This window comes from Geotrypetes seraphini, chromosome 1 (genome assembly GCF_902459505.1).
Source record: "Geotrypetes seraphini chromosome 1, aGeoSer1.1, whole genome shotgun sequence".
Lineage (NCBI taxonomy): Eukaryota > Metazoa > Chordata > Amphibia > Gymnophiona > Dermophiidae > Geotrypetes > Geotrypetes seraphini.
Window position 1 is genome coordinate 385,191,627 of NC_047084.1, and position 27,507 is coordinate 385,219,133.

Here is a 27,507-nt window from a genome sequence, read left to right on the forward strand (position 1 = left end):
AAGCGATACTGGGCTAGATGGACTATTGGTCTGATGCAGTAACTTTTTTAGGTAAATAATCATTTATTAACTTATACCATGCAGAGGCCTCGTGTCCATGAAACGCCACTTGGAAACAGAAAAATGGAAGGCTGTATTGACCTTTTAAAGTATGCCAATCCGGAATACCATTTAGAATTGCCTATTTTAATTGTAACCATTTAAACTGCTGACTAGATTGTAAACCAAATGACCATTTCAATTGGAGAAAAGACATCAATTTATCTTGATGACACACATCTTCTAGGGTTCTAATCCCAGTTTGCAACCATGTTTTCCATAGAATTTTTGTTTTCCCCACTATAATTTTAGAATTTAGCCATAAAGACTGGGAGTAAAGTCTTCCAAGTTGCTTGAAAAATCAAATTACCTTTATATATTCTTGGGAAATTAATACTCAATAAGTGTTTAAGATGAAGAGGGGCCATCAATTAACTTTCAAGAATTAATCAAACCAGTAGAGTAGTTCATCAAATAATTCTGGAAGAATCAAGTACATACCTTGACACAATATTTAGGCCTGATGGTATATATGAAAATTAGGAAAATTTACTCCACCCCCTGATTTAGATTTCTGTAAGGATGACATAGCAACTCTGGGATTTTTACCTAACCATAGGAAATCTGAAAAAATTATATTTAATTTTTTATAAAAGGATAACTGAAAAAAACTGGTAACATACTCAACCAGTAACAAACTACAGGAGCAATCATCATCTTGATTGTTTGAATTCTCCCCCACTAAGAAAGATGCAACGGGTTCCATCGCTCTCACATCTCTTTAACTGTTGTCAATAATCTTTTTTAATTGGAAATCATAGTTTCTTCCAGAGTTCTTTTAATAATTATTCCTAAATATTTTTATCCTTTTTCTTTCCAGAGGAATGGGAATGGATTGAGTAATCCCTTAACACAATGAGCATTTAATGGGAGAATCTCAGATTTGCTCCAATTGATTTTATAACCAGAAAATTTCTCAAAATTTTCAATCAATTGGAGCAAAGTTGGGATAGTTTGTTCCGGATCAGTTAAATGTAACAAGATATCATCCGCTTGTTCTGAAACCTTATATATTCTGCCGGCATATGGAATTCCCTGTATCACCCTCCGCTTTTTGAATTGCCAATAATAACGGTTCTAAAACTATATCAAATAGCAGAAGAGACAAAGGGCATCCCTAACGTACCTCTCTTGCTAGATGAAATCTTTCTGTAAAAGCATCATTAATGCTCAATCTATCAGAGGGAAAACTATATATGGGTTTGATCATCTGAACAAACCCAGAACCCCTATTCCAAACCAATTCATAGCCTGATACATAAATGACCATTCTATTCGATCAAAGGCCTTCTTAGCATCCAATTATACCGAGAAGGCTAGAATATTTAAGGATTTTACCAAATTAATCAAATGGAATGCTAACCTTGTGTTATTAGTAGAGTGTCTATGAGCAATAAAACCTGTTTGATGCATTCCTATAATGTGAGGGAGAGCTTTTGCTAGTCTCAAAGCCAAAAGTTTAGCTAATATTTTCCCATCAACATTAATTAAGGAAATTGGTCTAAGAACATAAGAAGCGCTATCTCCGGATTAGACCTTCAGTCCATCAAGACCGGCGGTCCGCACACGCGGAGGCCCTGCCAACACCTGGCGTAATTTTTAGTCACCCATATCCTTCTATGCCTCTCGTAAGGAGATGTGATCTAGTTTGCTTTTGAATCCTAGGACGGTCGATTCCGCAATAACCTCCTCTGGGAGAGCATTCCAGTTGTCAACCACTCTCTGCGTGAAGCAGAACTTCCTGATATTTGTCCTGAACTTGTCCCCCCTTAGCTTCATTCCGTGTCCTCTTATCCATGTCAAATTGGACAATGTAAATAATTTTTCTGCTCTATTTTGTCCATTCCTTTCAGTATTTTGAAGGTCTCGATCATATCCCCTCACAATCTCCTTTTCTCAAGGGAGAACAATCCCAGTCTCTTAAGTCGATCCTCGTATTCCAGTTTCTCCATACCTTTTACTAGTTTCATTGCTCGTCTCTGCACCCTCTCCAGCAGTTTTATATCCTTCTTTAGGTTGGGAGACCAATGTTGGATGCAGTATTCCAAGTGGGGTCTGACCATTGCTCTATAAAGCGGCATTATGACCCTCTCCGATCTACTTGTGATTCCCTTCTTTATCATGCCCAACATTCTAGTTGCTTTCTTTGCCACCGCCGCAAATTGTGCTGATGGTTTCAGGGTCCTATCTATCAGTACACCCAGGTCCTTTTCTTGTTCGTTCTTACCCAGAGTTGTACCTGACATTCTATACTCGTGTTCCTTATTCTTACTGCCTAAATGCATTACTTTGCATTTCTCCACATTAAACTTCATCTGCCATTTCTCCGCCCATTTCTCTAACTGACACAAGTCGCTCTGGAGTTCCTCGCTATCCTTCTGCGATCTGATTGCCCGGCAAAGCTTTGTGTCGTCTGCAAACTTGATGATCTCACTGGATGTTCCTTCTTCTAGGTCATTGATATAAATATTAAATAAGATTGGCCCAAGTACCGAGCCCTGGGGTACACCACTAGTCACTTTCTCCCAGTCAGAGAACTTCCCATTTATGCCCACTCTCTGTTTTCTGTTCTCCAGCCATTTGCCTATCCATCTTTGTATATCCCCCTCTATTCCATGGCTTTGTAGTTTCCTGAGAAGTCTTTCATGTGGAACTTTGTTGAACGCTTTCTGGAAGTCTAAGTATATTATGTCCACCGGTTCTCCACTATCAATTTGTTCGTTCACGGTCTCAAAAATTTGAAGTAAATTCATCAAACATGATTTCCCTTTCCTGAAACCATGTTGACTGGCTTTCATCAGGTCGTATGTATCCAAGTGGCGGACTATGCTATCTTTAATCAGTGCTTCAACCATCTTTCCAAGGACAGACGTAAGGCTCACAGGTCTGTAGTTGCCCAGTTCTCCTCTCGATCCTTTTTTGAAAATTGGCGTGACATTCGCTATCTTCCAGTCGTCTGGTATCTGTTCAGTTCTAATTGTCAGGTTTTTGCAATAACTCTCCAATTTCAACCTTCAATTCTTTTAAGACTCTTGGGTGAATTCCATCTGGTCCAGAGGATTTGTCACTTTTAAGTTTGTCGATCTGGTAGTCTATCTGGTCCAAGTCCACTTCTACTGTGGCGAGGCTGTCTTCTATTACTCCTTTAAACACTTCCACTGCTTCTGGTATTGTTGCGGTGTCCTCCTTTATATAGACAGATGCAAAGAAGGAATTTAGTCTGTCAGCAATTTCTTTGTCTTCCTTGATGTAACCTTTTCTTCCCTGGTCGTCCAGCGGTCCCACCGCCTCTTTTGCAGGTTTTTTCCCTTTTACGTATCTAAAGAAGGGCTTGAAGTTTATGGCCTCTTGCGCTATTTTCTCCTCATAGTCCTTTTTGGCATCCCTCACCGCCTTGTGACATTTCTTCTGATCATCTTTATGTTTGTTCCAAGCTTCGGTTGTTTTCGTGCGTTTCCATTTTTTGAAATAGTCCTTTTTTTTTTTATGGCTTCCTTCACCTGTCTGGTAAGCCATGCCGGTTCTCCTTTGCCTTTAGTTCTCCTTTCTTTGGAAATCCGTGGAATGTAGAGATTTTGTGCTTCCATGATAGTATTTTTCAATAGGGACTATGCCTGATCTACCGTTTTAATTTTGTCCATCTTTTTCTTGAGCCGTTGATCTACCATGGGTCTCATGCGATCGTATTTACCCTTTTTAAAGTTTAAGGTCGTGGTTAAGGTTTTGGTACGTTTCCCTTTCCCGATGTCAAGTTTAAAGTTGATCATGTTGTGATCGCTCGTCCCCAGCGGGACCATGACTTCTACTTCTTTTGTCGGTTCCGTGAGGCCATTTAGGACCAAGTCCAAAGTGGCGTTGCCTCTTGTCGGCTCTCTTACCATTTGTTCTAGGAAGCAATCCCCTAGTGCCTCCAGGAACTTGGCCTCCTTGCCACAGTTGGAGGTTCCCAGGTTCCATCATTTCTGAGTCAGTTTCCTCTGTCTGTCTTGGGGATCGATAGTAAAGGCCAATTTTTTTGTCTGCGCCATTATGACTAGGAATCTTGATCCAGAGGGACTCCAGCTTCTCTTTCCTTTCCATTGTAGCCATTCCAACAGATTCTACTCCTTCCTGAACATATAGGGCAATACCTCTACCTTTCTACCCTACTCGATCTCTTCTGTATAGTTTGTATCCCTGTAGTACTGTGTCCCATTTGTTTTCTTCATTCAACCATGTCTATGTTATGCCAATGATTTCCAGTTCATCGTGTCTTGCTATTATCTCTAATTCCCCCATTTTGTTTCCCAGACTTCTAGCATTCGTATACATACATTTGAGTTCTCTTTGTGCTACCTTCTTGGACTCTCTACACTTGGCTGTCTCTACTGTTTCTTTCATGGTATCCTTTTCTGCTCCTGCGTTGTCTCCCTTGTTTGCTATGTGGTCATCCCCTCCTGTGTCTGAGTCATCCCTTCCTGCCTTGTCTCCCTTATTTGCTGTGAGGTCGTCCCCTCCTGTGTATGAGTAGTTGCCCGTGGCTCCTTCGTCGGGGCATCCTGTCGCCCGGGCCATCGACTGGTGGTCGACTGTCAGCTTTCCCCTGTCTTTTAGTTTAAAGCCTTCTCGATGGCCTTCTTCATGTTGCCTGCCAATACTCTTGCTCCTTCCTTGTTGAGGTGTAGTAGTACTTGCTTTTTTTTTTGGTTTAGGAAGCACTATTGTGAGGGCTTCTGCCATGGTACCAGTTATCTGACCTTTTCCCAACTGTGGTTGGAACAATTGAAAAAGATGAGGAAGTATTATTGACTGAAATGTTTTGAAGAACTCTACAGTATATATCCATCATTACCTGGAGCTGAACCTGCTTTAAGAGATTTCAATGCTGACTGGAGTTCAGATATCGATATTATAATAATTTAATTTTAATAATAATAATTTATTTTCTTATATACCGCCCAACCAATAGTTCTGGGCAGTTCACAACAGGAGAATACTGAGACATTTCAGCACATGGTACAGTTTCATAGAACACACTATCTACATACAATCTAAAATTATATAATAAAAGTAATGCAATTGTTAAAAACATTCAAGTACAATGTTAAAAATTATTGATATTGGCATATTGGCATATCAAGAGATTTTTTAATATAATCTGGTAATTTAGGACCATTAATTGAATGCAAGAATTTTGTTGCATTAGTTGTCTCCTTTGAATTCACATCAGAATATAAATCCTTGTAATATTTTAGAAACTGGGCAAGGATATCAGGTTGTTGAATATAAACATTGCCGAATTCATCTTTGATTGAAGAGATCTTATCTCTGCGTTTTTTTAAACTTTAAGATAATTAGCAAACACCCTTCCTGCTTTGTTAGAACAACCATAATAAAACACTTGTTGAATGAAAAGATCTTTCTGGGCCAGTTGACTACTAACGGCATTATATTTGTATTTAGCTACCATCAAAGCATTCAAGGTTGCTTGATTCTATTGAGTGATCAATTGAGACTCCAAAGAAGAGATATTATCCTCTAATTTAGAAAACTCCATTCTTAACAATTTATGTACATGAGCAGAATAACCTATGTTACCTCGTAAAGTTGCCTTGAAGGCATCACATAAAGTCTCTGAAGAGACTTATTCTGAGGAATTATACTGAAAAAATTTGAATATTTTTTATTTCCTCAAGAAAATTTGAGTCAGCAAGCAGCTTATTATTAAATTTCCAAATATACTTTTGGGAAGATTCTGTATCTGTTCGAAATTCCAACCATATGCCTGCATGATCAATGCCTGTCTTTATAGTCTGTTGGATTAACTGGTTAGATATTAGAATATAATTGATTCTTGAAAATGAATGATGTATTTGGAAGCAAAAAGTAAACTCTCTGGCACTAGGATTAAGAATCCACCATATATCTTTTAAACTACAAATTTTCATGAAATGATCCACACCTAATGGCTTAGGGCTCCTTTTACAAAGGTGCGCTAGCGTTTTTAATGCACACACCACCTGAAAAACTACTGCCTGCTCAAGAGGAGGTAGTAGCTGCTAGCGTGCGTTAAAAACGCTAGCGCACCTTTGTAAAAGGAGCCCTTAAATTTTTTTTTGGGTAAGGGTTGTTTGTCTAGCCATGGGCCTATTATTGCATTAAAGTCTCCTGCAATAATTAAATTAAAAACTTCGAAATAATAATTTGTTGCAAAATTTTTTAAAAACTAGTCTGATTAGCATTAGGCACGTAAAGATTAAAAAGCGTCAGAGTAACATCTCCAGAAGTCATGTTGATATATAAACATCTTCCTAATGGGTCCAAATAGAAATTATCAAATTTAGCAGATAATGTTTTATTAATAAGAATTGCCACACCAGCTTTTTTCCCCCACTGCTGGCGCAAAAAAAAAAAACAACCCAACAATGTTTGATCCAACCCCCTTGCAGGTTGGCTGATTCAATAGCAGATAAATGTGTCTCTTGTTAAAAAAATATATATCCGCGTGCTGCCCCTTTAAGAAATTAAGTACTTTTTTTCTTTTTATGGGGTTATTTAAACTGTTTACATTTACAGAAAATTATTTTACTGACATTTTGTTTTAGATTTTGAAAAAGTCTGAAAGTAAAAGGAATAATTACCTACTATTGAACCCAATAGAATATTTAACCCTCTTAGACTATTATCCAGCACTTTCACACACATACAGGAATTCCCACCCTTAATTGCCCATACCCGCCCCCTCCCCCTCCCCCTCCTTAAATCAAATCTTGGTGAACTTGGTACACATTGGTTGACCTATGTTCTAACTTATCCCCTCATATATTTATATTTCCCGTTTCTTCCTGTTATGAATATTCTTCCATCAATTTGACAATAAAAAAATTCTACATCAATTAATAATCCAAATCTATAAATTTATGAACTAAGCTGATTTTTAGATACAAATAAAACTTGCCTATATACTATCATTATTAAATTATTAATTTTAAAAATACATGAAATTTAAAATATTCCATTAAAAAATGAAATCATGAATATGATATATTAATATGAAATTTCAATTTCTTAGCATATTTATCCACAACTACCTTGAATTCAGACTCAAAATTTTAAAAAGTAATCCATTCATTTCTCCCCTTCCATCAATTATATTACATTATGAGATAAAGGCTAAAGAACAACATTAAATTAATATTGATATTAAAGCCTTCCCCGTTATATTATTTCATTGTATCCCTATATTGACATTAAAAATTAAAAAGACCTATAAAAATTAAAACCAACATATTGATCAAATAAATATACAATTACTAAAACTCGTGGAGGGGCATAATCGAAAGGGAGTCTAAGTCCGTTTTCGTCTAAGTCACAAGTCGTCCAAAATAAAAAAACCAGCCTAGGACACATTTTTGATAAATATGTCCAAAATTTTTTTCTTTCAAAAATCGTCTAACTGCTGATTTGATCGTCCAAGTCGCTAAAGCATCAATCTTTATACCACATTTTCGTCCAACTTTTCATCCAAGACAAAAATGCCTAGAACAAGCTCTGTTGGATGTGGGGACACATAGAGAGGAGGACCCATGCCCATAAGCCCCTTTAATCACTGCACTGATACTTAAACATGTGCACTGCCCTATACACCCCCAAAACCCTTTTTTACTGGCATATAAGTGGCTTCTGCAGCCATAAGGGCTATTGGGGTGATAGATAAGTGGGTCTAGGGGATTCTGGAGGTGGTTTGGGGGCTCACCGTAACCTATAAGGGAGCTGTAGGGAGGAGAAGACATGGCACCGATAAAAATGTGGTATAAAGATAAATGATTTAGTGGCTTGGACGATCAGATCAGCAGGACGTATAATTAGATGATTTTCGAAACGAAAAAAAAAGTTGGATGTATCTTTCAAAAATGTGTCTTAAGCTGTTTTTTACTTTGGACGACTTGTGAGATGGACGTAAACGGACTTAGGCGTCCCTTTCGATTATGCCCCTCTATTTAACCAATTGGTGCCATATCTGGCCAATTAAATAATGCTGAATATCAGCTGGACAGAATTCAAGGGTCTATACAAAGATGTAATGTTATTATTCTTAGTTTTACTGTGTTCATTTCTGAATAATTCCTAATATTCTCTTTCTAGTCAATATTCAGCTAGCACTGAATATCTGGTTGAGAGGTAATACAGTACTTGAAAGTAGAGAATTACATGGTGACAAAACTCATCACCGTTCCCGTCCCCACGGATAACCGCGGGAAACCATCTTCATGTTATTTTTTAAGGAGAGAGGGAAGAATCAGAGTATGAATGGGCTCAGCCACTGACCCTCAAGCTTTGCTTTGAAGAATGCTGGTGTAGAAGGACTGAGGTTGAAATAGACACTAAAAAATGACATGGGATTATTTCCCGCGGTTATCCATGGGGATGGGAACGGTGATGAATTTTGTCACCGTGTCATTCTCTACTTGAAAGTTGAATTTGGCCACTATTCAGTGCCTTACCAGCAGTCCTAGTTCCCCAGTTCGCTATGCAGGCATCAGCACTGAATACTACTGGTGCCCTCATAACTTCCTGGACCCACCCTGACTCTATCCCAGACTATCCTGGCAGTGCCTGGACAGTCAAAAGACAAGAAAATAAAGTTGGATCAATAAATAAATAGTGGAACCTTAGAGTAAAAACTGATAAAACGTAAAGGGCTAGATTCTCAAAACTTACTGTGCCTTTAAAGATGGTCGCTAAACTGGTTCCAGCCATTTAGCATGCCAGTATTTACTGGTCAATTATCAGAACAGCTCACTGTGGTCTTTTCTGAGCTTCCTAGCAATACAAGGTCATTAATATTAAAATGGTAGTAAAATGGACTCATTAATATTTAAAGGAACACTCCGGGCGATTCTCTTCGCTGTACCACATTTGCAGGTGAAATTTTCCAACAGGGTCTGAGCTGTCATAGCCTTACTTTCCGGTCAGAGCCTGAGCACTGATTGGTTTAGGCACAGACAGGAAAGTATGGCTTGATAGCTCAGATTCCCCCCCACCCTGCAAATAAAAAAAAAGACCCCTGACTCCTTCACTGATCCCCTCCAGGGACGTTCAATGCCCCTGATGATGCTGGCATCTCCCGTCCCCCAACACCCCCAAATCTTTAAATTGAAGGATCCCCTACCCCATGACAAATCCCCTGAATAGTATTCCCAACAAACCCCTAAACCCCTCAACGACTGCACCTTTAAATTGAGGATGGCAGAAGGGATGCCCACTCCCTCCTGCTGCTATCACAGGGTCTCCCACCCCCCACATTTAAAATGAAGGACAGCAGGAGGAATCCCCAGTTCCTCCCACTGCCAGGGTTCCCCACCCTCCTGACACTCCCCCCCCCCCCGTACTTTTAAGACAGAGGCCATGGATGGGTTGCTTACTCTCCATGGACAGCAGGCCCACCTTTTCAAAAGTCCCAGGTCTTCCCTTTCCCGGTGCATCCTGGGATACACCAGGGAGGGCCTTTAAGGCTCTAATTGGCCCAGATGCCTAAGACCTCTCCAATAAGAGGGACCTTAGGCACCTGGGCCAATCAGAGCCTTAATCCCCTCCTCTGTGCATCCCCGGATGCACTGGGAAGGGGAAGGCACCCCATTTTAAAGAGGCAGGCATCCCTCCTGCTGGCCTTCATCTTAAAGGTAAAGGGAGCCGGGAGGGAGGGGCAGAGGACCCCGGCAGTGGAGGGAGTTGGCATCCCTCCTTCCATCCTTCGATTTAAAGATGCAGGAGGTATTGGGGGGTTGTCGGGGGAGGCAGGGGACCCTGGTGGCGGTAGAAAGTGGGCATCTCTACTGCCATTCTTCAATTTATAGGTGTGGGAGGGCCTGTTGAGGGTTTGCAGGGGGCATGGGACCCCATCAACAGGAGGGAGTGGGCATCCATCCTACCAATCTTGTACAGGGTGTGGGGGGCCCAGGCAATGGCAGATGAGGGGGGTGTTGGCGGGAGGGGGGATCATTTCCCTCTGCTGCTCTCCCTGCCAGTCCATCGTCTGAGCCAGCAGAGAGACCTGCAGCTCAGTTAATCGGTGTCAATTCCTTATGTTTTTTGCTCAGTTAATCGGGGCAGGGAGAGCAACTTTGACAGAAGGGAGGAGCTGTGCTTAGTGACTGATCTTCTGAGCAAGCACCGAGCACAGATCCTCACGCTCTTTACCGGCGATTCTCTGCACAAATAGCTTGCATATAATTTTCATGCTATTATGCTGAGAATCACCCATAAAATAAAAATTGCTCCCACTACAGCCACTACATCAACTTGCCGTATTTTACTGGCGAGTTTTAAGAATCCAGTCCCTAGTTTATTATTATAAAAAAGACCATAGATCTACATAAAACAAATCTCGAAAAGGTGGTGGAAAGTCAGAAGATAGTCCGAATCTGTCTTCTGAATTTCTACCATCTTCTGGTGATTTGTTTTATGTAGACCTATGCTGTTGTTTTTTTATCATAATAAACTGGGGCCCTTTTACCAAGCAGCGCTAGAAAGTGGCCTTCAGTAGCCCCAACATGAGTCTTTCCCATACACTGAGGCCACTTTTAATGCTGCTGGTAAAAGACAGCTTTTTTCATTTTTCTGATAATGACCACATGCTAATTTCCCCATTAGCATGTGGCTATTAGTGCATGAGTCTCTACCGCCACCTATTTTATAGGTGGTAAGAGTTCACATGCAAACTGGTTAAAGCACGGTAATGTAGCTGTGCTAACTGATTAGCACTCTACATACCTACTTTCCACCCCCAACCTGCTCCACCACTAAAATGTAAAATATTTTTTTAGCATATGTGAAGCATGCACAGATGCCAAAATTAGTGTGTGCGCCCAACGGTGGAATATTTAAAACTGCTTACTGTAATTTAGTAAAAGGACACCTTTATGTTTTCTCAGTTCTTACTCCAATGTTCAACTTTTTATTTTTATTGGTCCACCCCCTACTTCCTTGTCTTTTCGCATTCCTTTCATAGGGGATCTCTTTTTCTGTTTTCTTGCTGCCTGGACAGTGCCACGGCAGTCAGAGCTGATATTCAGTGGCACTGCCTAGTTAAGAGTCTTTTCTGCCCACTTACACCATGCTGAATATCTAGCCTTCTATTTGTTGACCAGTGCTCAACACTGATCTGTGGATTTCAATATATTGTTCAAAACCAGGTAATATATCACATCCATGGCCCTTTACCCTGACCTATTCAGTACGAGTATAACAAAAAGGATTTTCAAAATTTCAGAATTAAAAACTTGAAACCTCAAACTGAAAGCAAAGATTAAATTTTAACTTCTCTATTCATGCCAATCTTCTTTCTTATTTTTAGGTGCTAATGGGTGTTTTTCGATTGGGATTTTTATCTATGTATCTGTCTGAACCTTTGTTGGATGGATTTGCCACTGGTGCTTCATTGATGATTTTAACAGCTCAAGTCAAGTATCTCCTTGGAATAAAAATCCCAAGAAGTCAAGGATATGGAATGATCATAACAACCTGGATTAACATTTTTAAAAACATTTATGCAACAAACTTCTGTGATGTAATAACAAGTGCTATTTGTATTGTTGTACTAATCGCTGCCAAAGAACTTGGAGATCGATACAAACAAAAACTAAAACTCCCTCTTCCAACAGAGCTTATCATTATTATAGTGGCAACACTGATATCACATTTTTGTAATTTAAATCAAGTTTATGGAACAAGTGTTTCTGGTTCAATTCCAACTGGATTTATACCTCCTAAAATACCAGATGTCTGGATCATGCCACGTGTGGCTGTGGATGCTTTTCCTCTAGCCATTGTCAGTTTTGCATTTACAATTTCATTATCAGAAATGTTTGCAAAAAAATATGAATACACTGTGAAAGCCAACCAAGAAATGTTTGCTATAGGATTCTGCAATATTATCCCTTCCTTTTTTCACTCTTTTGCAACCAGTGCAGCTCTAGCTAAAACTCTTGTAAAAACTTCCACAGGATGCCAGACACAGGTTTCTAGCGTGGTAAGTGCACTGGTAGTGCTGTTGGTCCTGCTTGTATTTGCACCACTGTTTTACTCCCTACAAAAATGTGTTTTGGCTTGCATAATTATAGTCAGTTTAAGAGAAGCCCTTAGAAAATTTAAAGAGCTGCCAATTCGATGGCACCTAAACAAAGTGGACTGTTTGGTATGGAGTGTTACTGCACTCTCATCTGCTTTCATTAGCACAGAAATGGGTCTTTTAGTTGGAGTTATATTTTCAATGCTGTGTATTATTGCCCGTATGCAGGCGCCTCATACGGCTCTACTCAGTCAAATCCAAAACACTGCTTTCTATGAAGATGATGGGAAATATGAAAACCTTTTTCCTATCCAAAAAATCAAAATATTTCGTTTTGAAGCACCTCTTTACTATGCAAATAAAGGTTTCTTCTTGCAATCCCTCTACAAAATGACAGGATTAGACCCTGCTCTGGAGATAATAAGGAGAAAGAAGAATAAAGAGAAAGAAAATGAACTTATGAGTAAAGGAAAGAAAAAGACTGCAGCTGTCAAGGTGATCAATAATGCTGACACAACGTCAGATCTAGTCCCACACCAGCTTGATTTTCATACAATTATTCTTGACTGTTCTTCAGTTTCTTTTTTAGACACAACTGGTGTTAATACATTGAAAGGAATCCTGAAAGGCTACAAAGAAATAGGCATCAATGTTGTTCTGTCATGTTGTAATCCCTCTGTAATTGACTCTTTAGAAAGGAGCGAATACTTTGGGAAAGATAACAAAGATATTCACGAATTACTTTTTTACAGTATTCATAATTCTGTTCAGTTTGCAAAAGAAAAAATGTCTATGGTAGCTGACTCTACTATATAGTTTCATATGGGATTAATTAAAAAAAAAAACCACACACAAACTTATTTATGTTAGCCAAATCAAGTTTTCATCTGGAATAATACGTGGAGAGGCATAATCAAAAGAAACATCTAAGTCCGTTTTGGCCTAAGTCGCATGTCGTCCAAAGTAAGACACAGGAAAAGGTCCATTTTCAAAAAATACATCCAGCATTTTTTTTTTTTTTAATATCGTCCAACAGTATCTCCAACCGTCTGATCACCCAGACCACTAAGTCGCCATCTTTATACCACATTTTCATCCAAAAATTTGGCCAAGTTACAAACACCTAGAAAAATACCTTTTGGGCGCGGGAGCGGCCAGAAAAGTGATGGACTGGACACCCAGACATGACACCAGAGTATTGGGGTACCTTACAGGGCACTGCTGTGAACTTCACAAAAAGGATCCCACATAAACATAAACATGGTGAGCCCCCCCAAAACACCCCCAGAATCTACTAGACCCACCTATCTACCACCCCAATAGCCCTTAAGGCTGCAGGAGCCACTTATATGGCAGTACAAAAGGGTTTGGGGGGTTATGGACATTTTTCACCATGAATGCAGTGATTAGAGTGGCTTATGGGCCTGGGTCCTCCTCTCCATGGTTCACTAACTCACCCCCAAGACCACGTAAGCCACCTCTGCAGATCCACTAGGCTTTCCTATGCCAGGCTGCTAGGTGCTGATGTTCTGGAAGCAGACATATAAAGTTGTTATTACGATTTTTATGGGTGGGGGGCAGTGATGATTTGGGCAGTGTATGTGGGTCTGTACTATGTATCTACAGTGCTTATCTGGTCACTTTGGATACCTTTTCTGGACTTAGACCTGGTTTTAGATGGCCTAAGTCACAACGTCCAAGTTCCATCTTGGCAGTGTTATAAAATTTTTGGTTATACATGCAGTATGACTAAGTCTAGGACGGCCCACATCCAGCCCTATTCCCGCCCTCGACACTCCTCCTGACACGCCCCTTTTAGCTCTGGTCATTCAGCAGCACTGTGAAGGCCTAGGTCGTTTTTAAATACGTCTAAAACCCAGTTCGATTATCGGCACTTGGACGACTTGTCCTTTAGATCGTCCAAGTGCTGATTTAGGCAGGTTTTTAGACGTTTTTCTGTTTCGATTATGAGCCCCTTACTGTATAGTATATACTGAAAATGCAGGAAAGCATTACAACTTTGGATATCTGTCATGGCCCATTTTGTAAAAGTAGGAATTGACTGCCAAGAATTCTCTTCGCATTAATTATGTGTATGATATAAAGAGAGAGAGAAACAAACAGAAAGATAGAAAGAGAAGATAGAAAGACAGAGACAGCAGAGATACGTGTTTGTGTGTATACACCAACAAGGCTTAATTTCTGGGGGAAATGGATTGGATTCCGTCATTTCTTTTCTGACTGCAGAACAGCTGTGGTGTTCTGCTCTAGCCCCTCTATTTAAAGAAGCCTGCAGAGAGGAGGCCAGGAAGGGCTAGGCCTAGCACACAGCAGAGAACAGTTTCCCTAATCCAGCCCCTCTTCTCCTGTTGCTCCTGCCTGTGCCCTGCCCCTCTCCCAGATCCACATTTCCATTTCCTTTAGTCTTCCAAATAAGTCCTGGGTATTGCAGCCATAGAGATTCAGAACACAAGGTATACTCTAGTACTGCCCGATTCAGGAAAAAATATTTCGATTCGATTCGATTCAGCCAATTGAATCGATTTTTTGATTCGATTTTCCTACCCAATTGCGTGGGGATTTTTTGTTTATTTTATAGCATCTTCACCCCTTTTATAGCCTCTTCAGCCCCTTTGCCTTCTCCTAACCACACTGGCGCTGTGGTGTAGACAAACAAAAAAGACTTTTCCTCTCTCTCTGTTAAATCCTAGCTCACATTTGCGGTCTAACACCAGCTCTGGAAGGATACACTTTTCATATCTGACATATTGTAATCACAAAACAGAAAATAAAATTATTTTTTCTACCTTTTGTTGAGAGGTCATTATTCAAATCTTGTTGGTTCCAGGCTCTGGTTGTCTTCTGATAACTTGCTTGCCAAGGTCTCCTTCTTTCTCCCTGCTAACCATCCATCTTCTATCTCTGTCCTCCCATTCCATTTCCCTTCCCTCCCCTGGAGGACTGGCACCTTTCCTTTTTTTGTCTCCATCCACAGATCCACCTTTTCTCAATTACCCTTTCATCCAACATCTCTCCCTCCGTCCCCCACCACCCCAGGGTCCACCATCTCTCCCTTTCTTTTCCCTATTACCCACCTATCCAGTATCTCTATCCCCCCTCCACACCATCTCTTGTGTCCAACTTCTTTCCCTTTCTGTTCCTTCCCTCCCTAAATCCCATTGTCCACCATCTCTCGCCCTCTCCTTTGTTTTTAGACCCATTATTTCTTCCCCCCCAAGTCCGGCATATGTACATCTCTTTGAATCCCCCTTCCCTCCCTCCCTCCGTGTACTTCAACACCAGGGCCCCCCTCCCCTGAAGGCCTAACTGTCCCCCCTGAAGGCCTGTGCCATCACCCCTTGAAGGCCTGTCCCCCTCTTTAAAGGCCTGCACTCTCCCCCGAAGGCCTGTCTTCCCTGAAGGCCTGCCTGTCCCACCACCCCTAAAGGCTTGTCCCCCCTGAAGGCCTGCACCCCACCCCTGAAGGCCTGCCTGTCCCCCCTGAAGGCCTGTCCCCCCCTCCGAAGGACTGTGCACCCCCTGGAAGGCCTGGGTGTTCCCCCTGGCCTCCCGTGCATCCATTTGCCTAATATCAGCAGCCTGCAGAGAAGATCGCCGGTGCTAGCGATCTTTGCAAGCTGCCATAGGTCTTCAGAGCTGATTTCCTCTGCCACGGTCCCGCCCCTCCTCTGACATCAGAGGCAGGATCGCAGCAGGGGAAACAGCTCCAAAGACCTATGGCAGCTTGCAAAGATCGCTAGCACCAGCGATCTTCTCTGCAGACTGCTGATATTAGGTAAATGGATGCGCGGGAAGCCAGGGGGGAAGCCAGACACCAGCACTTCCCGACTGATCCTCCCCCCTTGCCCTCTAAAGCAGGTGTGGCAGCAGCCGGCCAGCAAGACGCTTGAGGGGGGAGGGTCAGTTACCAAATCGGGAGGCCGATTTTTTTTGTTTTTAAATCGATTTGAATTGATTCACCAGAAGTGAATCGGTGAACCGATTCGAATCGTGAATCAGGCAGTACTAGTATACTCCTTTGGTCTTGAGAGAACACACAGCAGGTGAATGGCAGGTTTAGCAAAGCTAGGGTTACCAGATTTGTTGAATCAAAAAAGAGGACACATGTTCCCACTCCACGCCGCCCTACTGTAAAACTTGGAAACATAGGAAGAAAAAAACTACGTTGCTGCCCCACAAATCACCTCAGCAGGGCCAGATCTTGCTTCGGAACACGAAGAAGCCATACTCCTGGACCGTTTCCCAAAAAGAAGGCTGACGAAATGGCCCTACGAATCCATCTGGATATCTGGGCCCTAGAAACAGGAGTATCCCACTTAATTGAATGAGCCAGCACAAATAGATGGTCAGAGAGGTAAAACTCATGAGTGACCTCCCATCCATACAGGAGAACCCAGCATACATTGAGAGGCTACAACAGGCAGTCCTGAGGCAAAGAACCTGTCAGCAGAAAGGCAGGCAAACACTGCCCGAGCAACATCAAAAGCCAAAACATCAAAAGCCTAGAGTATCAAATCCAACAGAGAAGCACCTGAAAGAAGGCCAAAAGGAGCCTATATAAAGCTAGACAGTACCAGGCTAAAGTCTGAGGCAGGGATAGGATGGACAACAAGCCATATGGCATAATGAACCCCCTGCAAGAATTGAGCGACATCAGGATGAGCCGCCAAAGAGGACCAACTGTCCAGGATCTAAGTAAGAGAGCCCAGCTACCAGGACCTGCAGAGAAGTCACCATGAGGCCAGTGTCTTTCCCGTGGGAAGAAAGGCAAGCATCAGCGTGATTGGAGCTCAATACGGATCCACCTGGTCTTGGACGCACCAATATTGGAAGGCCTTCCACACCGTAGCATACGCCAACCCTTTGGACAACTTCTTAGTCTTTGGAAAAGCCTCAACAACAAGGGCAGAATATCTCATATGCCCAAAATTGCATGCTCAAGAGCCATGCCGGAAGAGCAAAATCATGGACATGGTCGACCAACAGCTCAGAAGTAAAAACAGACAGGGTCAGGGAGAGACACAGACAGAAAGAATGACAGACAGACAGCATCCAAGGAGAGAGAGACAAAGAAAAAAAAACCCAGACAGACAGACATCTACTCTAGCACCCGTTAATGTAACAGGCTTAAACACTAGTTTTTTAATAAAAGTTTCTGTTTGCTATCTGTATAAAATATAAATTTCATTAGGAGTAGAATGGACCACAGAAAAATCAGATTGTTTCCTTAAACCAGATATAAGGAGATTAATATTCAAAAGGATTTATGCGGTTAATTTAGGAGTTAAGGGAGTAATGTTATAGATTTAGGTAGCAGGTATTCATGTACCGGTATATGGCATGCTCTTCTCATTTACACACAAATAGAATTCTATAAGTTCCATAGACATTTACATCAGTTCTATGACTGGTGTAATTGCTCACACCTAAACAAATAGGTGCATAGATACCCAGTTATGCCAATATTCTCTGAAGGGAAGTAGAGGCTTACTTTCCTTTACAGAGTAGACTCCAAATAGGCTCCTTCCAGGCACCTATATATAGGTGCTTCTATATAGAACTGTCCTCTGCTTAAATCTTTATTTTTTAAATTTGGAAGTCTTCAATCTTATGGTCAGACATTGTTTATTAAAATTTTTTATGCTGCCTGGCTGCTAAATAATCAAGATCTCCAGTTATGAATAGAGCCAGCCCAAACATTAGGCATGACTAGGCAGTAAAACTTGAAACTGTGAGATTTGCCAGACTTCCTGCTTAAACTTAAAGAGTCGAATCACAATGCAGATGTGGGAAATGCATTGTGAAGCAAATCTGCAAATTGCAAGGTTAAGGGCAATAGATAGACTCTCAAGGACATTGGTTGCCTGATGAGAATGAAAGAAAGAGTGAAGGCTGAGGAGAGGGGAAAAATGAGTAAGAGTCTGGGGGGGGGGGTTATGAACAAGAGAGATTAGGTCAATGATGAGAAAAGGAGTATAAGCGAGAGACTGAATAAAGGCCAAGGGATGGGTATTAGTAAGAGTGACTGAATGAAGGCAAAGGGTGTAAGAACGAGAGACAATGAGTGCATACTAGATGTATAAATGAGAGAGAGAAGGTAAAGGCTGGGGAATATGAGCAAAAGAAAAACTGGTTGAAGGTTGAGGAGGAGTTATGAGTGAGAGACATAAGAACATAAGAACATAAGAAGTTGCCTCCGCTGAGGCAGACCCTTGGTCCATCCTGCTCAGCGGTCCGCTCCCGCGGTGGCCCATAAGGCCCATTGCCTGAGCAATGGTCTATACCTATCTATACCCCTCAATCCCTTTTTCTTCTAGGAATCTATCCAAACCTTCTTTGAAGCCATTTAATGTTTTCTTGTCTACAACAGCCTCTGGAAGCGCGTTCCATGTATCTACCACCCTCTGAGTGAAAAAGAACTTCCTAGCATTTGTTCTAAACTTGTCCCCTTTCAATTTCTCCGAGTGCCCCCTTGTACTTGTGACGCCCCTTAATTTGAAAAATCTGCCCCTGTCTACTTTTTCTATGCCCTTCAGTATCTTGAAGGTTTCTATCATGTCTCCTCTAAGTCTTCGTTTCTCCAGGGAGAAAAGTCCCAACTGCTTCAATCTTTCGGTATATGGGAGATTTTCCATTCCCTTTATCAGTCTAGTTGCTCTTCTTTGTACTCCCTCAAGTACCGCCATGTCTTTCTTGAGGTACGGCGACCAGTACTGGACGCAGTACTCCAGATGCGGCCGCACCATTGCACGATACAGCGGAATGATGACTTCTTTCGTCCTGGTTGTAATACCCTTCTTAATGATACCCAGCATTCTGTTTGCTTTCCTAGAGGCTGTGGCGCATTGCGCCGATGCCTTCAGTGTTGCATCTACCATCACTCCCAGGTCTCTCTCCAGGTTGCTGACCCCTAGTGGTGTTCCCCCCATTTTGTATGTGAACATCTCGTTCTTTTTCCCCACGTGCATGACCTTGCATTTCCCCACGTTGAAGCTCATCTGCCATTTTTCGGCCCACTTTTCCAGCTGTGTTAGATCCTTTTGAAGATCTTCGCAGTCTTCCCTGGTTTGAGCCCTGCTGTATAGTTTGGTGTCATCTGCAAATTTAATGACCTCACACTTGGTTCCCGCCTCTAGGTCGTTTATGTAGATATTGAACAGGAGCGGTCCCAGCACTGACCCCTGCGTAACTCCGCTTGTGACCCCTTTCCAGTCTGAGACACACTAGTTAAAAGCTGGAGGTGGGATATGAGCAAGAGACAGACTGAGCCACTGAATGCTGAGCATGTGCAGGAGATGGGCTTCCATTATACATGCCCAATTTTACTAAAATTGAGCATGTGGGATAGGGGGGGAGAAGCAGGGCAGGCAACGCGGCAGCTCAAATAAAGAAACACTGGAGGAGGGCTTCTGCTGGCAGGGCCTGGGGGACCCTTACCAGTCCAGGTACAGTAGTGTGCAAAAGTCTGGAACTACTTGTGAATTTTGCATTCTTTCAACTTTCTGACCTTTAATTTCTTTTTTTGTTGATCCAATAGATTTATCTGTGTACCACATTATAAAGGATACATTTGGTTATTACAATCAACTTTTTATTCTAGCTTAGTCTTAAATGTCTGAGTTTATTTGTTAAAGCCATGTTAGCATTTTTCTGTGTAAATCAAGCAATGTACTTCTCTGGTCAAAAAAGCATTTACGAGCATCATCTATCCTTCATATTCGTGTACTGTAGGGTAGCCTTGAAAAAAGTAGTTTTGTGTGTCAGTGATAGCTCAGTATTTGGTGAGCCACCTCTGTTCTTGATCACCTGTGTTGACATTGAGTGAACCAATTTGATGAGGTAATTCATGAATGACAACATGGTTCCAGGCTGCAATGAGTTACTCAATCAACTCATCTTTTGATGTTGGATGTCTCTTGGATATCTCCCAGGTCTTGTGCCACAAGTTCTCAACTGGATTCAGATCCAGAGAGTCTAGGCAGGCCAGTCGATTGACTCAATTTTGTTCTGACACTTCCAGTTGATCACCTGTTTGGAGCATTGGCAAGATGCATTGTCATCTTAGAACAGTAACTGGCCTGGAAACAGCTGCTGAGGTGATGTCACCATACACTTTTGCAGTATTGTGATGCATTTCGTCCATTTGACCATTCCATCGATGATGTGCAGATGTCCGACGCCACTGGCAACCATGCAGCCCCAGACTATGACCTTCAAAGGATGATTCACAGTGAGGTTGAGGCACTCATGCTTGAACTTCTCTCCAGGAAACCTCTTCACATAGGTGTGGGCCTAGTTACCAAACAGGCAGAAGGTGCTATCATCACTAAAAAGCACCTTTTCCCACATTTCCCATGTTCAGTTTGGGTTTCCACACTCACTCGATCTGGTTGCGCCTTTGGACGTAAGTCATCAGTGGCTTGTTGCATGCAGATACAGGCAATGAACTGTTGATGAGCTGACACTGACATGACACTCGTCTGACCACTCACTAGCTGAAGTGAGCTCAACTTGTGATTGGTCAATGAAATGTGTCGACGTACATGGTCTTGGAAAGATGTTGATTCACATGGACCATTGGACCGAGGCTCGTCTATCACTGAACCCACTGCTTTCTTCTTTTGTACAATGTTTACTACCATGCTGTTAAAGCAGCCAACTTTGCTGGAGATCTGGCAGCACAAAAATCCTTCCTCGCTCTTCATTGACACACAAACATGCTACTCCATTGTCATGTTCCAAATCTTTTTCATGGTTGATGCAGAAAGTGTATGAAACCCAAAAGGCCCATGCTTATATAGCTACCCTATTACCTAGACTCTGGACTGTGATTGGCTGATTGGACAGTCTTGATCCAGTTTTGAAGCACGATCTTAAAAAGTTATAGTAGCTATGTTCCAGTATCAACAAAATTGTAAAATTAGAAACAAGTGATCTTAAAAAGTTGATTCTAATAGCCAAATGTATCCTATATAATAAAACCCTAGAGCGCGCATGAACTCTTGAAAAATCGTGATCCCTGGCGCCGTGTTTTCTGATCCGTGGCCGCGTTCCATTTTAGAACACGGCCAGGGATCACTCTGGCCACTCCCCTCCTCACTCACCAACCTGAAGCAAGCTCCTCACCAACCAAAAGCAAGCACCTCACCTCCCGCCCTCGCTCACCGCTGCTGCTGCCGCTGCCGCTGATTCTTCTCTTCGGGGCAGCCTGCGATCGTGGTCGGCTTTGGAGGGCCTCGCAGGCCGCTTTCTGGCCTCAGTGGCACGTTCCCTCTGACGCACGGGATCGCGTCGGGAGGGAGCGTGCTTCCGGGTTGGGGAGCGGCCTGTGAGGTTCGCTGGGGCCAGCCACCACGATCGCAGCCTGGAGCAGGCCAGAAGACGCCGGTATGCAGAGAGGGTAAGCAGGGGAATCAATACAGGGGGCCAGAAGAGGGAAAGGGGGCTGCTTTGGGGGGAGGGGTGTGCTGAGGGGAGACAGAAGGGGCCATGGAGAGACAGGGAGAGGGAAAGGGGGCTGCTTTGGGGGAGGGGTGTGCTGGGGGGAGACAGAAGGGGCCATGGAGAGATAGGGAGAGGGAAAGGGGGCTGCTTTGGGGGGGAGGTGTGCTGGGGACAGACAGTTTTGCTCTGGGGGAACACAGAAGGGACCATGGAGAGACAGGGAAAGGGAAAGGGGGCTGCTTTGGGGGGAGGGGTGCTGGGGACAGACAGTTTTGCACTGGGGGGAAGACAGAAGGGGCCATGGAGAGACAGTTAGGGAGAAAGGGGGCTGCTTTGGGGGGAGGGGTGTGCTGGAGGCAGACAGCTTTGCTCGGGGGGGGGGGGGGGGGAGACATAAGGACACAGACAGCAGCCAAGGAGAGAGAGATAGAGAAACACAGACAGACACACATATATTCTAACACCCATTAATGTAACGGGCTTAATGACTAGTTCATTATAATGTGGTTAATTGGGTCAACAGAGAAATTAATATAAAAGATCAGGAAATTGAAAGAAATCAAATTCACAAGTGGTTTCAGAATTTTACAAACCACTGTATGTGGGGTTGTGGTGGGGAGGTGGGACAAAATTTGGTGTCCCCCCCACACACACACTTTTGGAGTGGATATTAATGGCAGAAGTCTCAGTATTATAATATAAACTATTATATTGAGTTTGTCAAATGTAGATTATTCTAAATTGAAGTATGAAGCAGTCATTTTTTAACTTTAAAGTTGAAAGCTTTTTTTTTGTAAGCGCAAAGATGTAGTTATCCATGAATAAAGCATTCACAAGGTTCAATATTCTTTCAAAATATAAATACCAGTATCAAAGCTTGTTCATCAGTGACCATCCCTCTTTGAATCTGTTATTAAAAATTCTACTGAATAAGTAAAAAAGAAGGTTACGCTATACTATCAATGGTACCAATAATATTAAGTGTGACTGATGGCAATAATTGTATTAAGCATGATATAGGGGGGGTGCATAACCCAATATGTATGAGACACCTCTTGCCTGAGAAACCTGAAAAGACACCAGTATAAATAAATAAAAGATACAGAAATGCTTCAGAGTTACAGTAAAAGGATATTGCATGGTTAGCATTACTGAGAAATGTTAAAGTTTTTAAATAGATGTTTGCTCCAGAATAGAGGAAGTATCTATGTCCTAGAGCAGGAGTAGACAATTTCGGTCCTCAAGAGCCACAGGCAGGTCAGGTTTTCAGGACATCCACAATGAATATGTATGAGCACTGCCTTCTTGAGATGCAAATCTATCTCATGCACATTTATTGTGGATATCCTGAAAACCTGACCTGCCTGTTGCTCTTCAGGATCAGAATTGCCTATCTCTGACCTAGAGCATGTGAACAAGGTCAGTGTGCCCTAAATGAACACATTGTTACAAGCTGTGCAATGCACTGAAAAAGAATACCCCCTAGCATGTTGCTAGGGAAAATTACTAATGAAATAAGATCAACAAGAAACTATGTGACTTGAAACTAACCAAAAGAACATTGCCAGAGTTTGCAATTTATCACTGGACCTTAATGAAGCAATTGTAATTCAATTGGAAGATGTACCAACTACATATGTTTAATTATTTTCTTAAGTGATATCATAAACCCAGTAAAATGGTCAGTTACTTGTAATTCAAGGAGATTCTTGATTGGTACCCTACCAGTTAGTAGGATGCCAAGAACTCCCAAGGCCTTGCATGTTTAAACTACACTTTTGTGTCTGGTAATTATTTCTTTGACCTCCTCCAGAGATGGAAGAAAAGGCTGAGGGTATGAAACCTGTTCATGTAGTCTTTCAGAGCAAACAGCTTTGTGTCGTGACTCGGATCTTTCTCTAGTGGATGTCAATTAATTTATATTCAGGTAAGATCATGGTCTGTAGTTTGTTTAAAGAAGCATGATAAGGAGCTGCAGGATATATTAAGAAAAGCCATGGGGCTAGTGTGGCTTTGACCGATCAGAGTAATGGTAAGCCATGCCCATCTCTTGATGGCATCAGGTAAGGTTTTCCCTAAATGGCATGATTTCCATGGGGTGCTGTTACAGTCTGAGTGCCAGGCAAGAAATGGGAGGAGGCATGGCTAATGAATGTGTGGAAGGAGACTGCACAGAAATGAGAGCTTTATATTTTAAGTGCCAGTTTGATTTGAGGAGGCACTGTGGTTAGAGAAAATCAAAACAAGAGGTTGAGGTCTCTATATAAGGAAGAAGGTATGTACCAAGGATCCAAAGCTTTCTTCTCTTCTACCTTGTCAGCACTCTGTCGCAGGTACGGTAATTAGGTGTAATAAAACAACTAGATAAACATCTGAAACTCATGCCTAGGGGAATTACATCTTCAGCTGCAAATCAGGTTCACTTTTCTGCACTCTTAGAATAAACAAGAGACCAGAATATCTGAAACAGATTTTATTATAAAGATAGAAAAATATATATATTCTTATAGTCAGCAGTAAATAACAAACTAATAATTATTCACAATAACTCAGCACACAACTAGTACATAAGTAATCACTAAGGGGTCTTTTAACTAAGGTGTGCTAGCCGTTTTAGCGCATGATAAATATTAGCGCGTGCTAAACGCTAATGCGTCCATTATATTCTATGCAAGCGTTAGCATTTAGCGCGCACTAAAACAGCTAGCACACCTTAGTAAAAGGACCCCTAAGTAATTAGAAAATATGACTAATTATCACACAATAAATCATTCCTTACAATAATGATTCCTGATAGGTATATCAGCAAATCTTATGGGTTAGCACTAACCAAGGAACCAAAACACATCTGATCCATATAAAGCAAGATTCTATCTAACCCAGAAAAACTGAAAGATAATTCCTGCCTCACCCTTGGATACATCCACTCCCCTCCTCACTCACCAACCTGAAGCAAGCTCCTCACCAACCAAAAGCAAGCACCTCACCTCCCGCCCTCGCTCACCGCTGCTGCTGCCGCTGATTCTTCTCTTCGGGGCAGCCTGCGATCGTGGTCGGCTTTGGAGGGCCTCGCAGGCCGCTTTCTGGCCTCAGTGGCACGTTCCCTCTGACGCACGGGATCGCGTCGGGAGGGAGCGTGCTTCCGGGTTGGGGAGCGGCCTGTGAGGTTCGCTGGGGCCAGCCACCACGATCGCGGCCTGGAGCAGGCCAGAAGACGCTGGGATGCAGAGAGGGTAAGCAGGGGAATCAATACAGGGGGCCAAAAGAGGGAAAGGGGGCTGCTTTGGGGGGAGGGGTGTGCTGAGGGGAGACAGAAGGGGCCATGGAGAGACAGGGAGAGGGAAAGGGGGCTGCTTTGGGGGGGGGGTGTGCGGGGGGGAGACAGAAGGGGCCATGGAGAGATAGGGAGAGGGAAAGGGGGCTGCTTTGGGGGGGAGGTGTGCTGGGGACAGACAGTTTTGCTCTGGGGGAACACAGAAGGGACCATGGAGAGACAGGGAGAGGGAAAGGAGGCTGCTTTGGGGGGAGGGGTGCTGGGGACAGACAGTTTTGCACTGGGGGGAAGACAGAAGGGGCCATGGAGAGACAGTTAGGGAGAAAGGGGGCTGCTTTGGGGGGAGGGGTGTGCTGGAGGCAGACAGCTTTGCTCGGGGGGGGGGGGGGGAGACATAAGGACACAGACAGCAGCCAAGGAGAGAGAGATAGAGAAACACAGACAGACACACATATATTCTAACACCCATTAATGTAACGGGCTTAATGACTAGTTCATTATAATGTGGTTAATTGGGTCAACAGAGAAATTAATATAAAAGATCAGGAAATTGAAAGAAATCAAATTCACAAGTGGTTTCAGAATTTTACAAACCACTGTATGTGGGGTTGTGGTGGGGAGGTGGGACAAAATTTGGTGTCCCCCCCCACACACACACTGTGGTTAGAGAAAATCAAACAAGAGGTTGAGGTCTCTATATAAGGAAGAAGGTATGTACCAAGGATCCAAAGCTTTCTTCTCTTCTACCTTGTCAGCACTCTGTCGCAGGTACGGTAATTAGGTGTAATAAAACAACTAGATAAACATCTGAAACTCATGCCTAGGGGAATTACATATTCAGCTGCAAATCAGGTTCACTTTTCTGCACTCTTAGAATAAACAAGAGACCAGAATATCTGAAACAGATTTTATTATAAAGATAGAAAAATATATATATTCTTATAGTCAGCAGTAAATAACAAACTAATAATTATTCACAATAACTCAGCACACAACTAGTACATAAGTAATCACTAAGGGGTCTTTTAACTAAGGTGTGCTAGCCGTTTTAGCGCATGATAAATATTAGCGCGTGCTAAACGCTAATGCGTCCATTATATTCTATGCAAGCGTTAGCATTTAGCGCGCACTAAAACAGCTAGCACACCTTAGTAAAAGGACCCCTAAGTAATTAGAAAATATGATTAATTATCACACAATAAATCATTCCTTACAATAATGATTCCTGATAGGTATATCAGCAAATCTTATGGGTTAGCACTAACCAAGGAACCAAAACACATCTGATCCATATAAAGCAAGATTCTATCTAACCCAGAAAAACTGAAAGATAATTCCTGCCTCACCCTTGGATACATCCACGGTCCGTGGATCCAGATGAGGAAATAATCTTGTTCAGGCTACCAGCATACAGCGGGCCTGGCAAAAGTCCTGCTGTTGGAGATTCTTCATTTTGTCAGCACAAGGTCGTTTTCCTCTGGTACAGCCAAAGCTAATGACTGCCAATCCTTCTTATGCGATACAAACCAGAATGTTCAGTAATTCCCAAAAAGAACAGTTCTGCTTCTTTTAGCTCTCTGCCGAGAGCAAGTTCACACAAGAGAAATGCTTATCAGTTCTTATTGTAAAACTGTGCAAGTTCAAGTTCAAATTATTTAATATACTGCAAATATAAAACCAAAGGGAAATCTAAGCGGTTTACAATAAAAGTTTAAAATAATATAAAAATGAATAGGGTAGGGAACAAAAAATAAACAAAATATAAAATACAGTTAAACAGTCGAACCAATAAAGAAATATGAGGAAAGGAGGGAATTGGTAGGTTATAATAAAAAAAAAAGGTTGGGGAAAGGAATGAACAACATGGTAAGGGAAAAAAAACTAAAATTTGTTCTGCCCACATTAGTTGAGAAAGCCACAAATGGAACTTTAGAGAACCGTTACCTTGAAAATTATGAACCGAAAGCCAAAGAGTAGTATGCCTTTAATTGTGTCTTGAAATTCGCAAATGATTTTTCTAAACAGAGATAAAAAGGCAGAGAATTCCATAGTGAAGGAGTATGAAGGAGCTACACAATTGTAGGTCTAAGCTTCCTGAGCACCCAAAATTGTCTCTAACTCAGGATGGTACAAGTCATAGCGCATGTCAGGTGACCCATAGAGGACCAATTAAATCCAGACTAGTAGGGGCTTTTTGGTCATGCAGAGGAATAATGTAAACACGGTATACGAGATCTCAGCATACTGCAGAGAAGTGTAACAGGTAGAAACAGTAACTTACTGAATGAAGATCAATACAAAAGCCAAGGATCTGTGACAAAGGTACTGCTTGATTTACATATTGGCACTAAGAAATGCTGGAGTAAAAGGAAAAACATCCTGAAAGGGATGTAGTGGCCTCCTCATCTTCTATAACCATTCCCAAACCTCTGGGTTCCTTTAGAATAAAAAAAAGGAGATGTAGTAAAGGGTGTTGTGGATAATGTCTATTAAACAATAGGAGATATGTGTAGGGAAAAATATTTCAGAGCAAATTTATAAGCCTACTGAAAAGTACTGTATGAACACTGATGGTATAGTGGAAGGCATGTTTCAGTAGAAAAACCTGGTTGATCCTGCT

At 42.1% G+C, this 27,507-nt stretch overlaps 2 protein-coding genes across 5 annotated transcripts in view; one reads left to right on the plus strand and one right to left on the minus strand.

Annotated features, from left to right (window-relative positions):
• SLC26A1 (solute carrier family 26 member 1) overlaps positions 1–13,044 on the plus strand; it is an 80,975-nt gene extending 67,931 nt beyond the window's left edge. For both annotated transcript variants that reach the window (XM_033916606.1, XM_033916615.1), the window contains one exon: positions 11,435–13,044. In XM_033916606.1, coding sequence (XP_033772497.1) covers positions 11,435–12,964 — 1,530 coding nt within the window. In that variant the 3' untranslated portion in view covers positions 12,965–13,044. The remainder of the gene's footprint in view (positions 1–11,434) is intronic.
• The window catches only part of IDUA (alpha-L-iduronidase), a 353,735-nt gene that overhangs the window by 247,238 nt on the left and 78,990 nt on the right, over positions 1–27,507 (minus strand). The gene's annotated exons all lie outside the window — the stretch shown is intronic.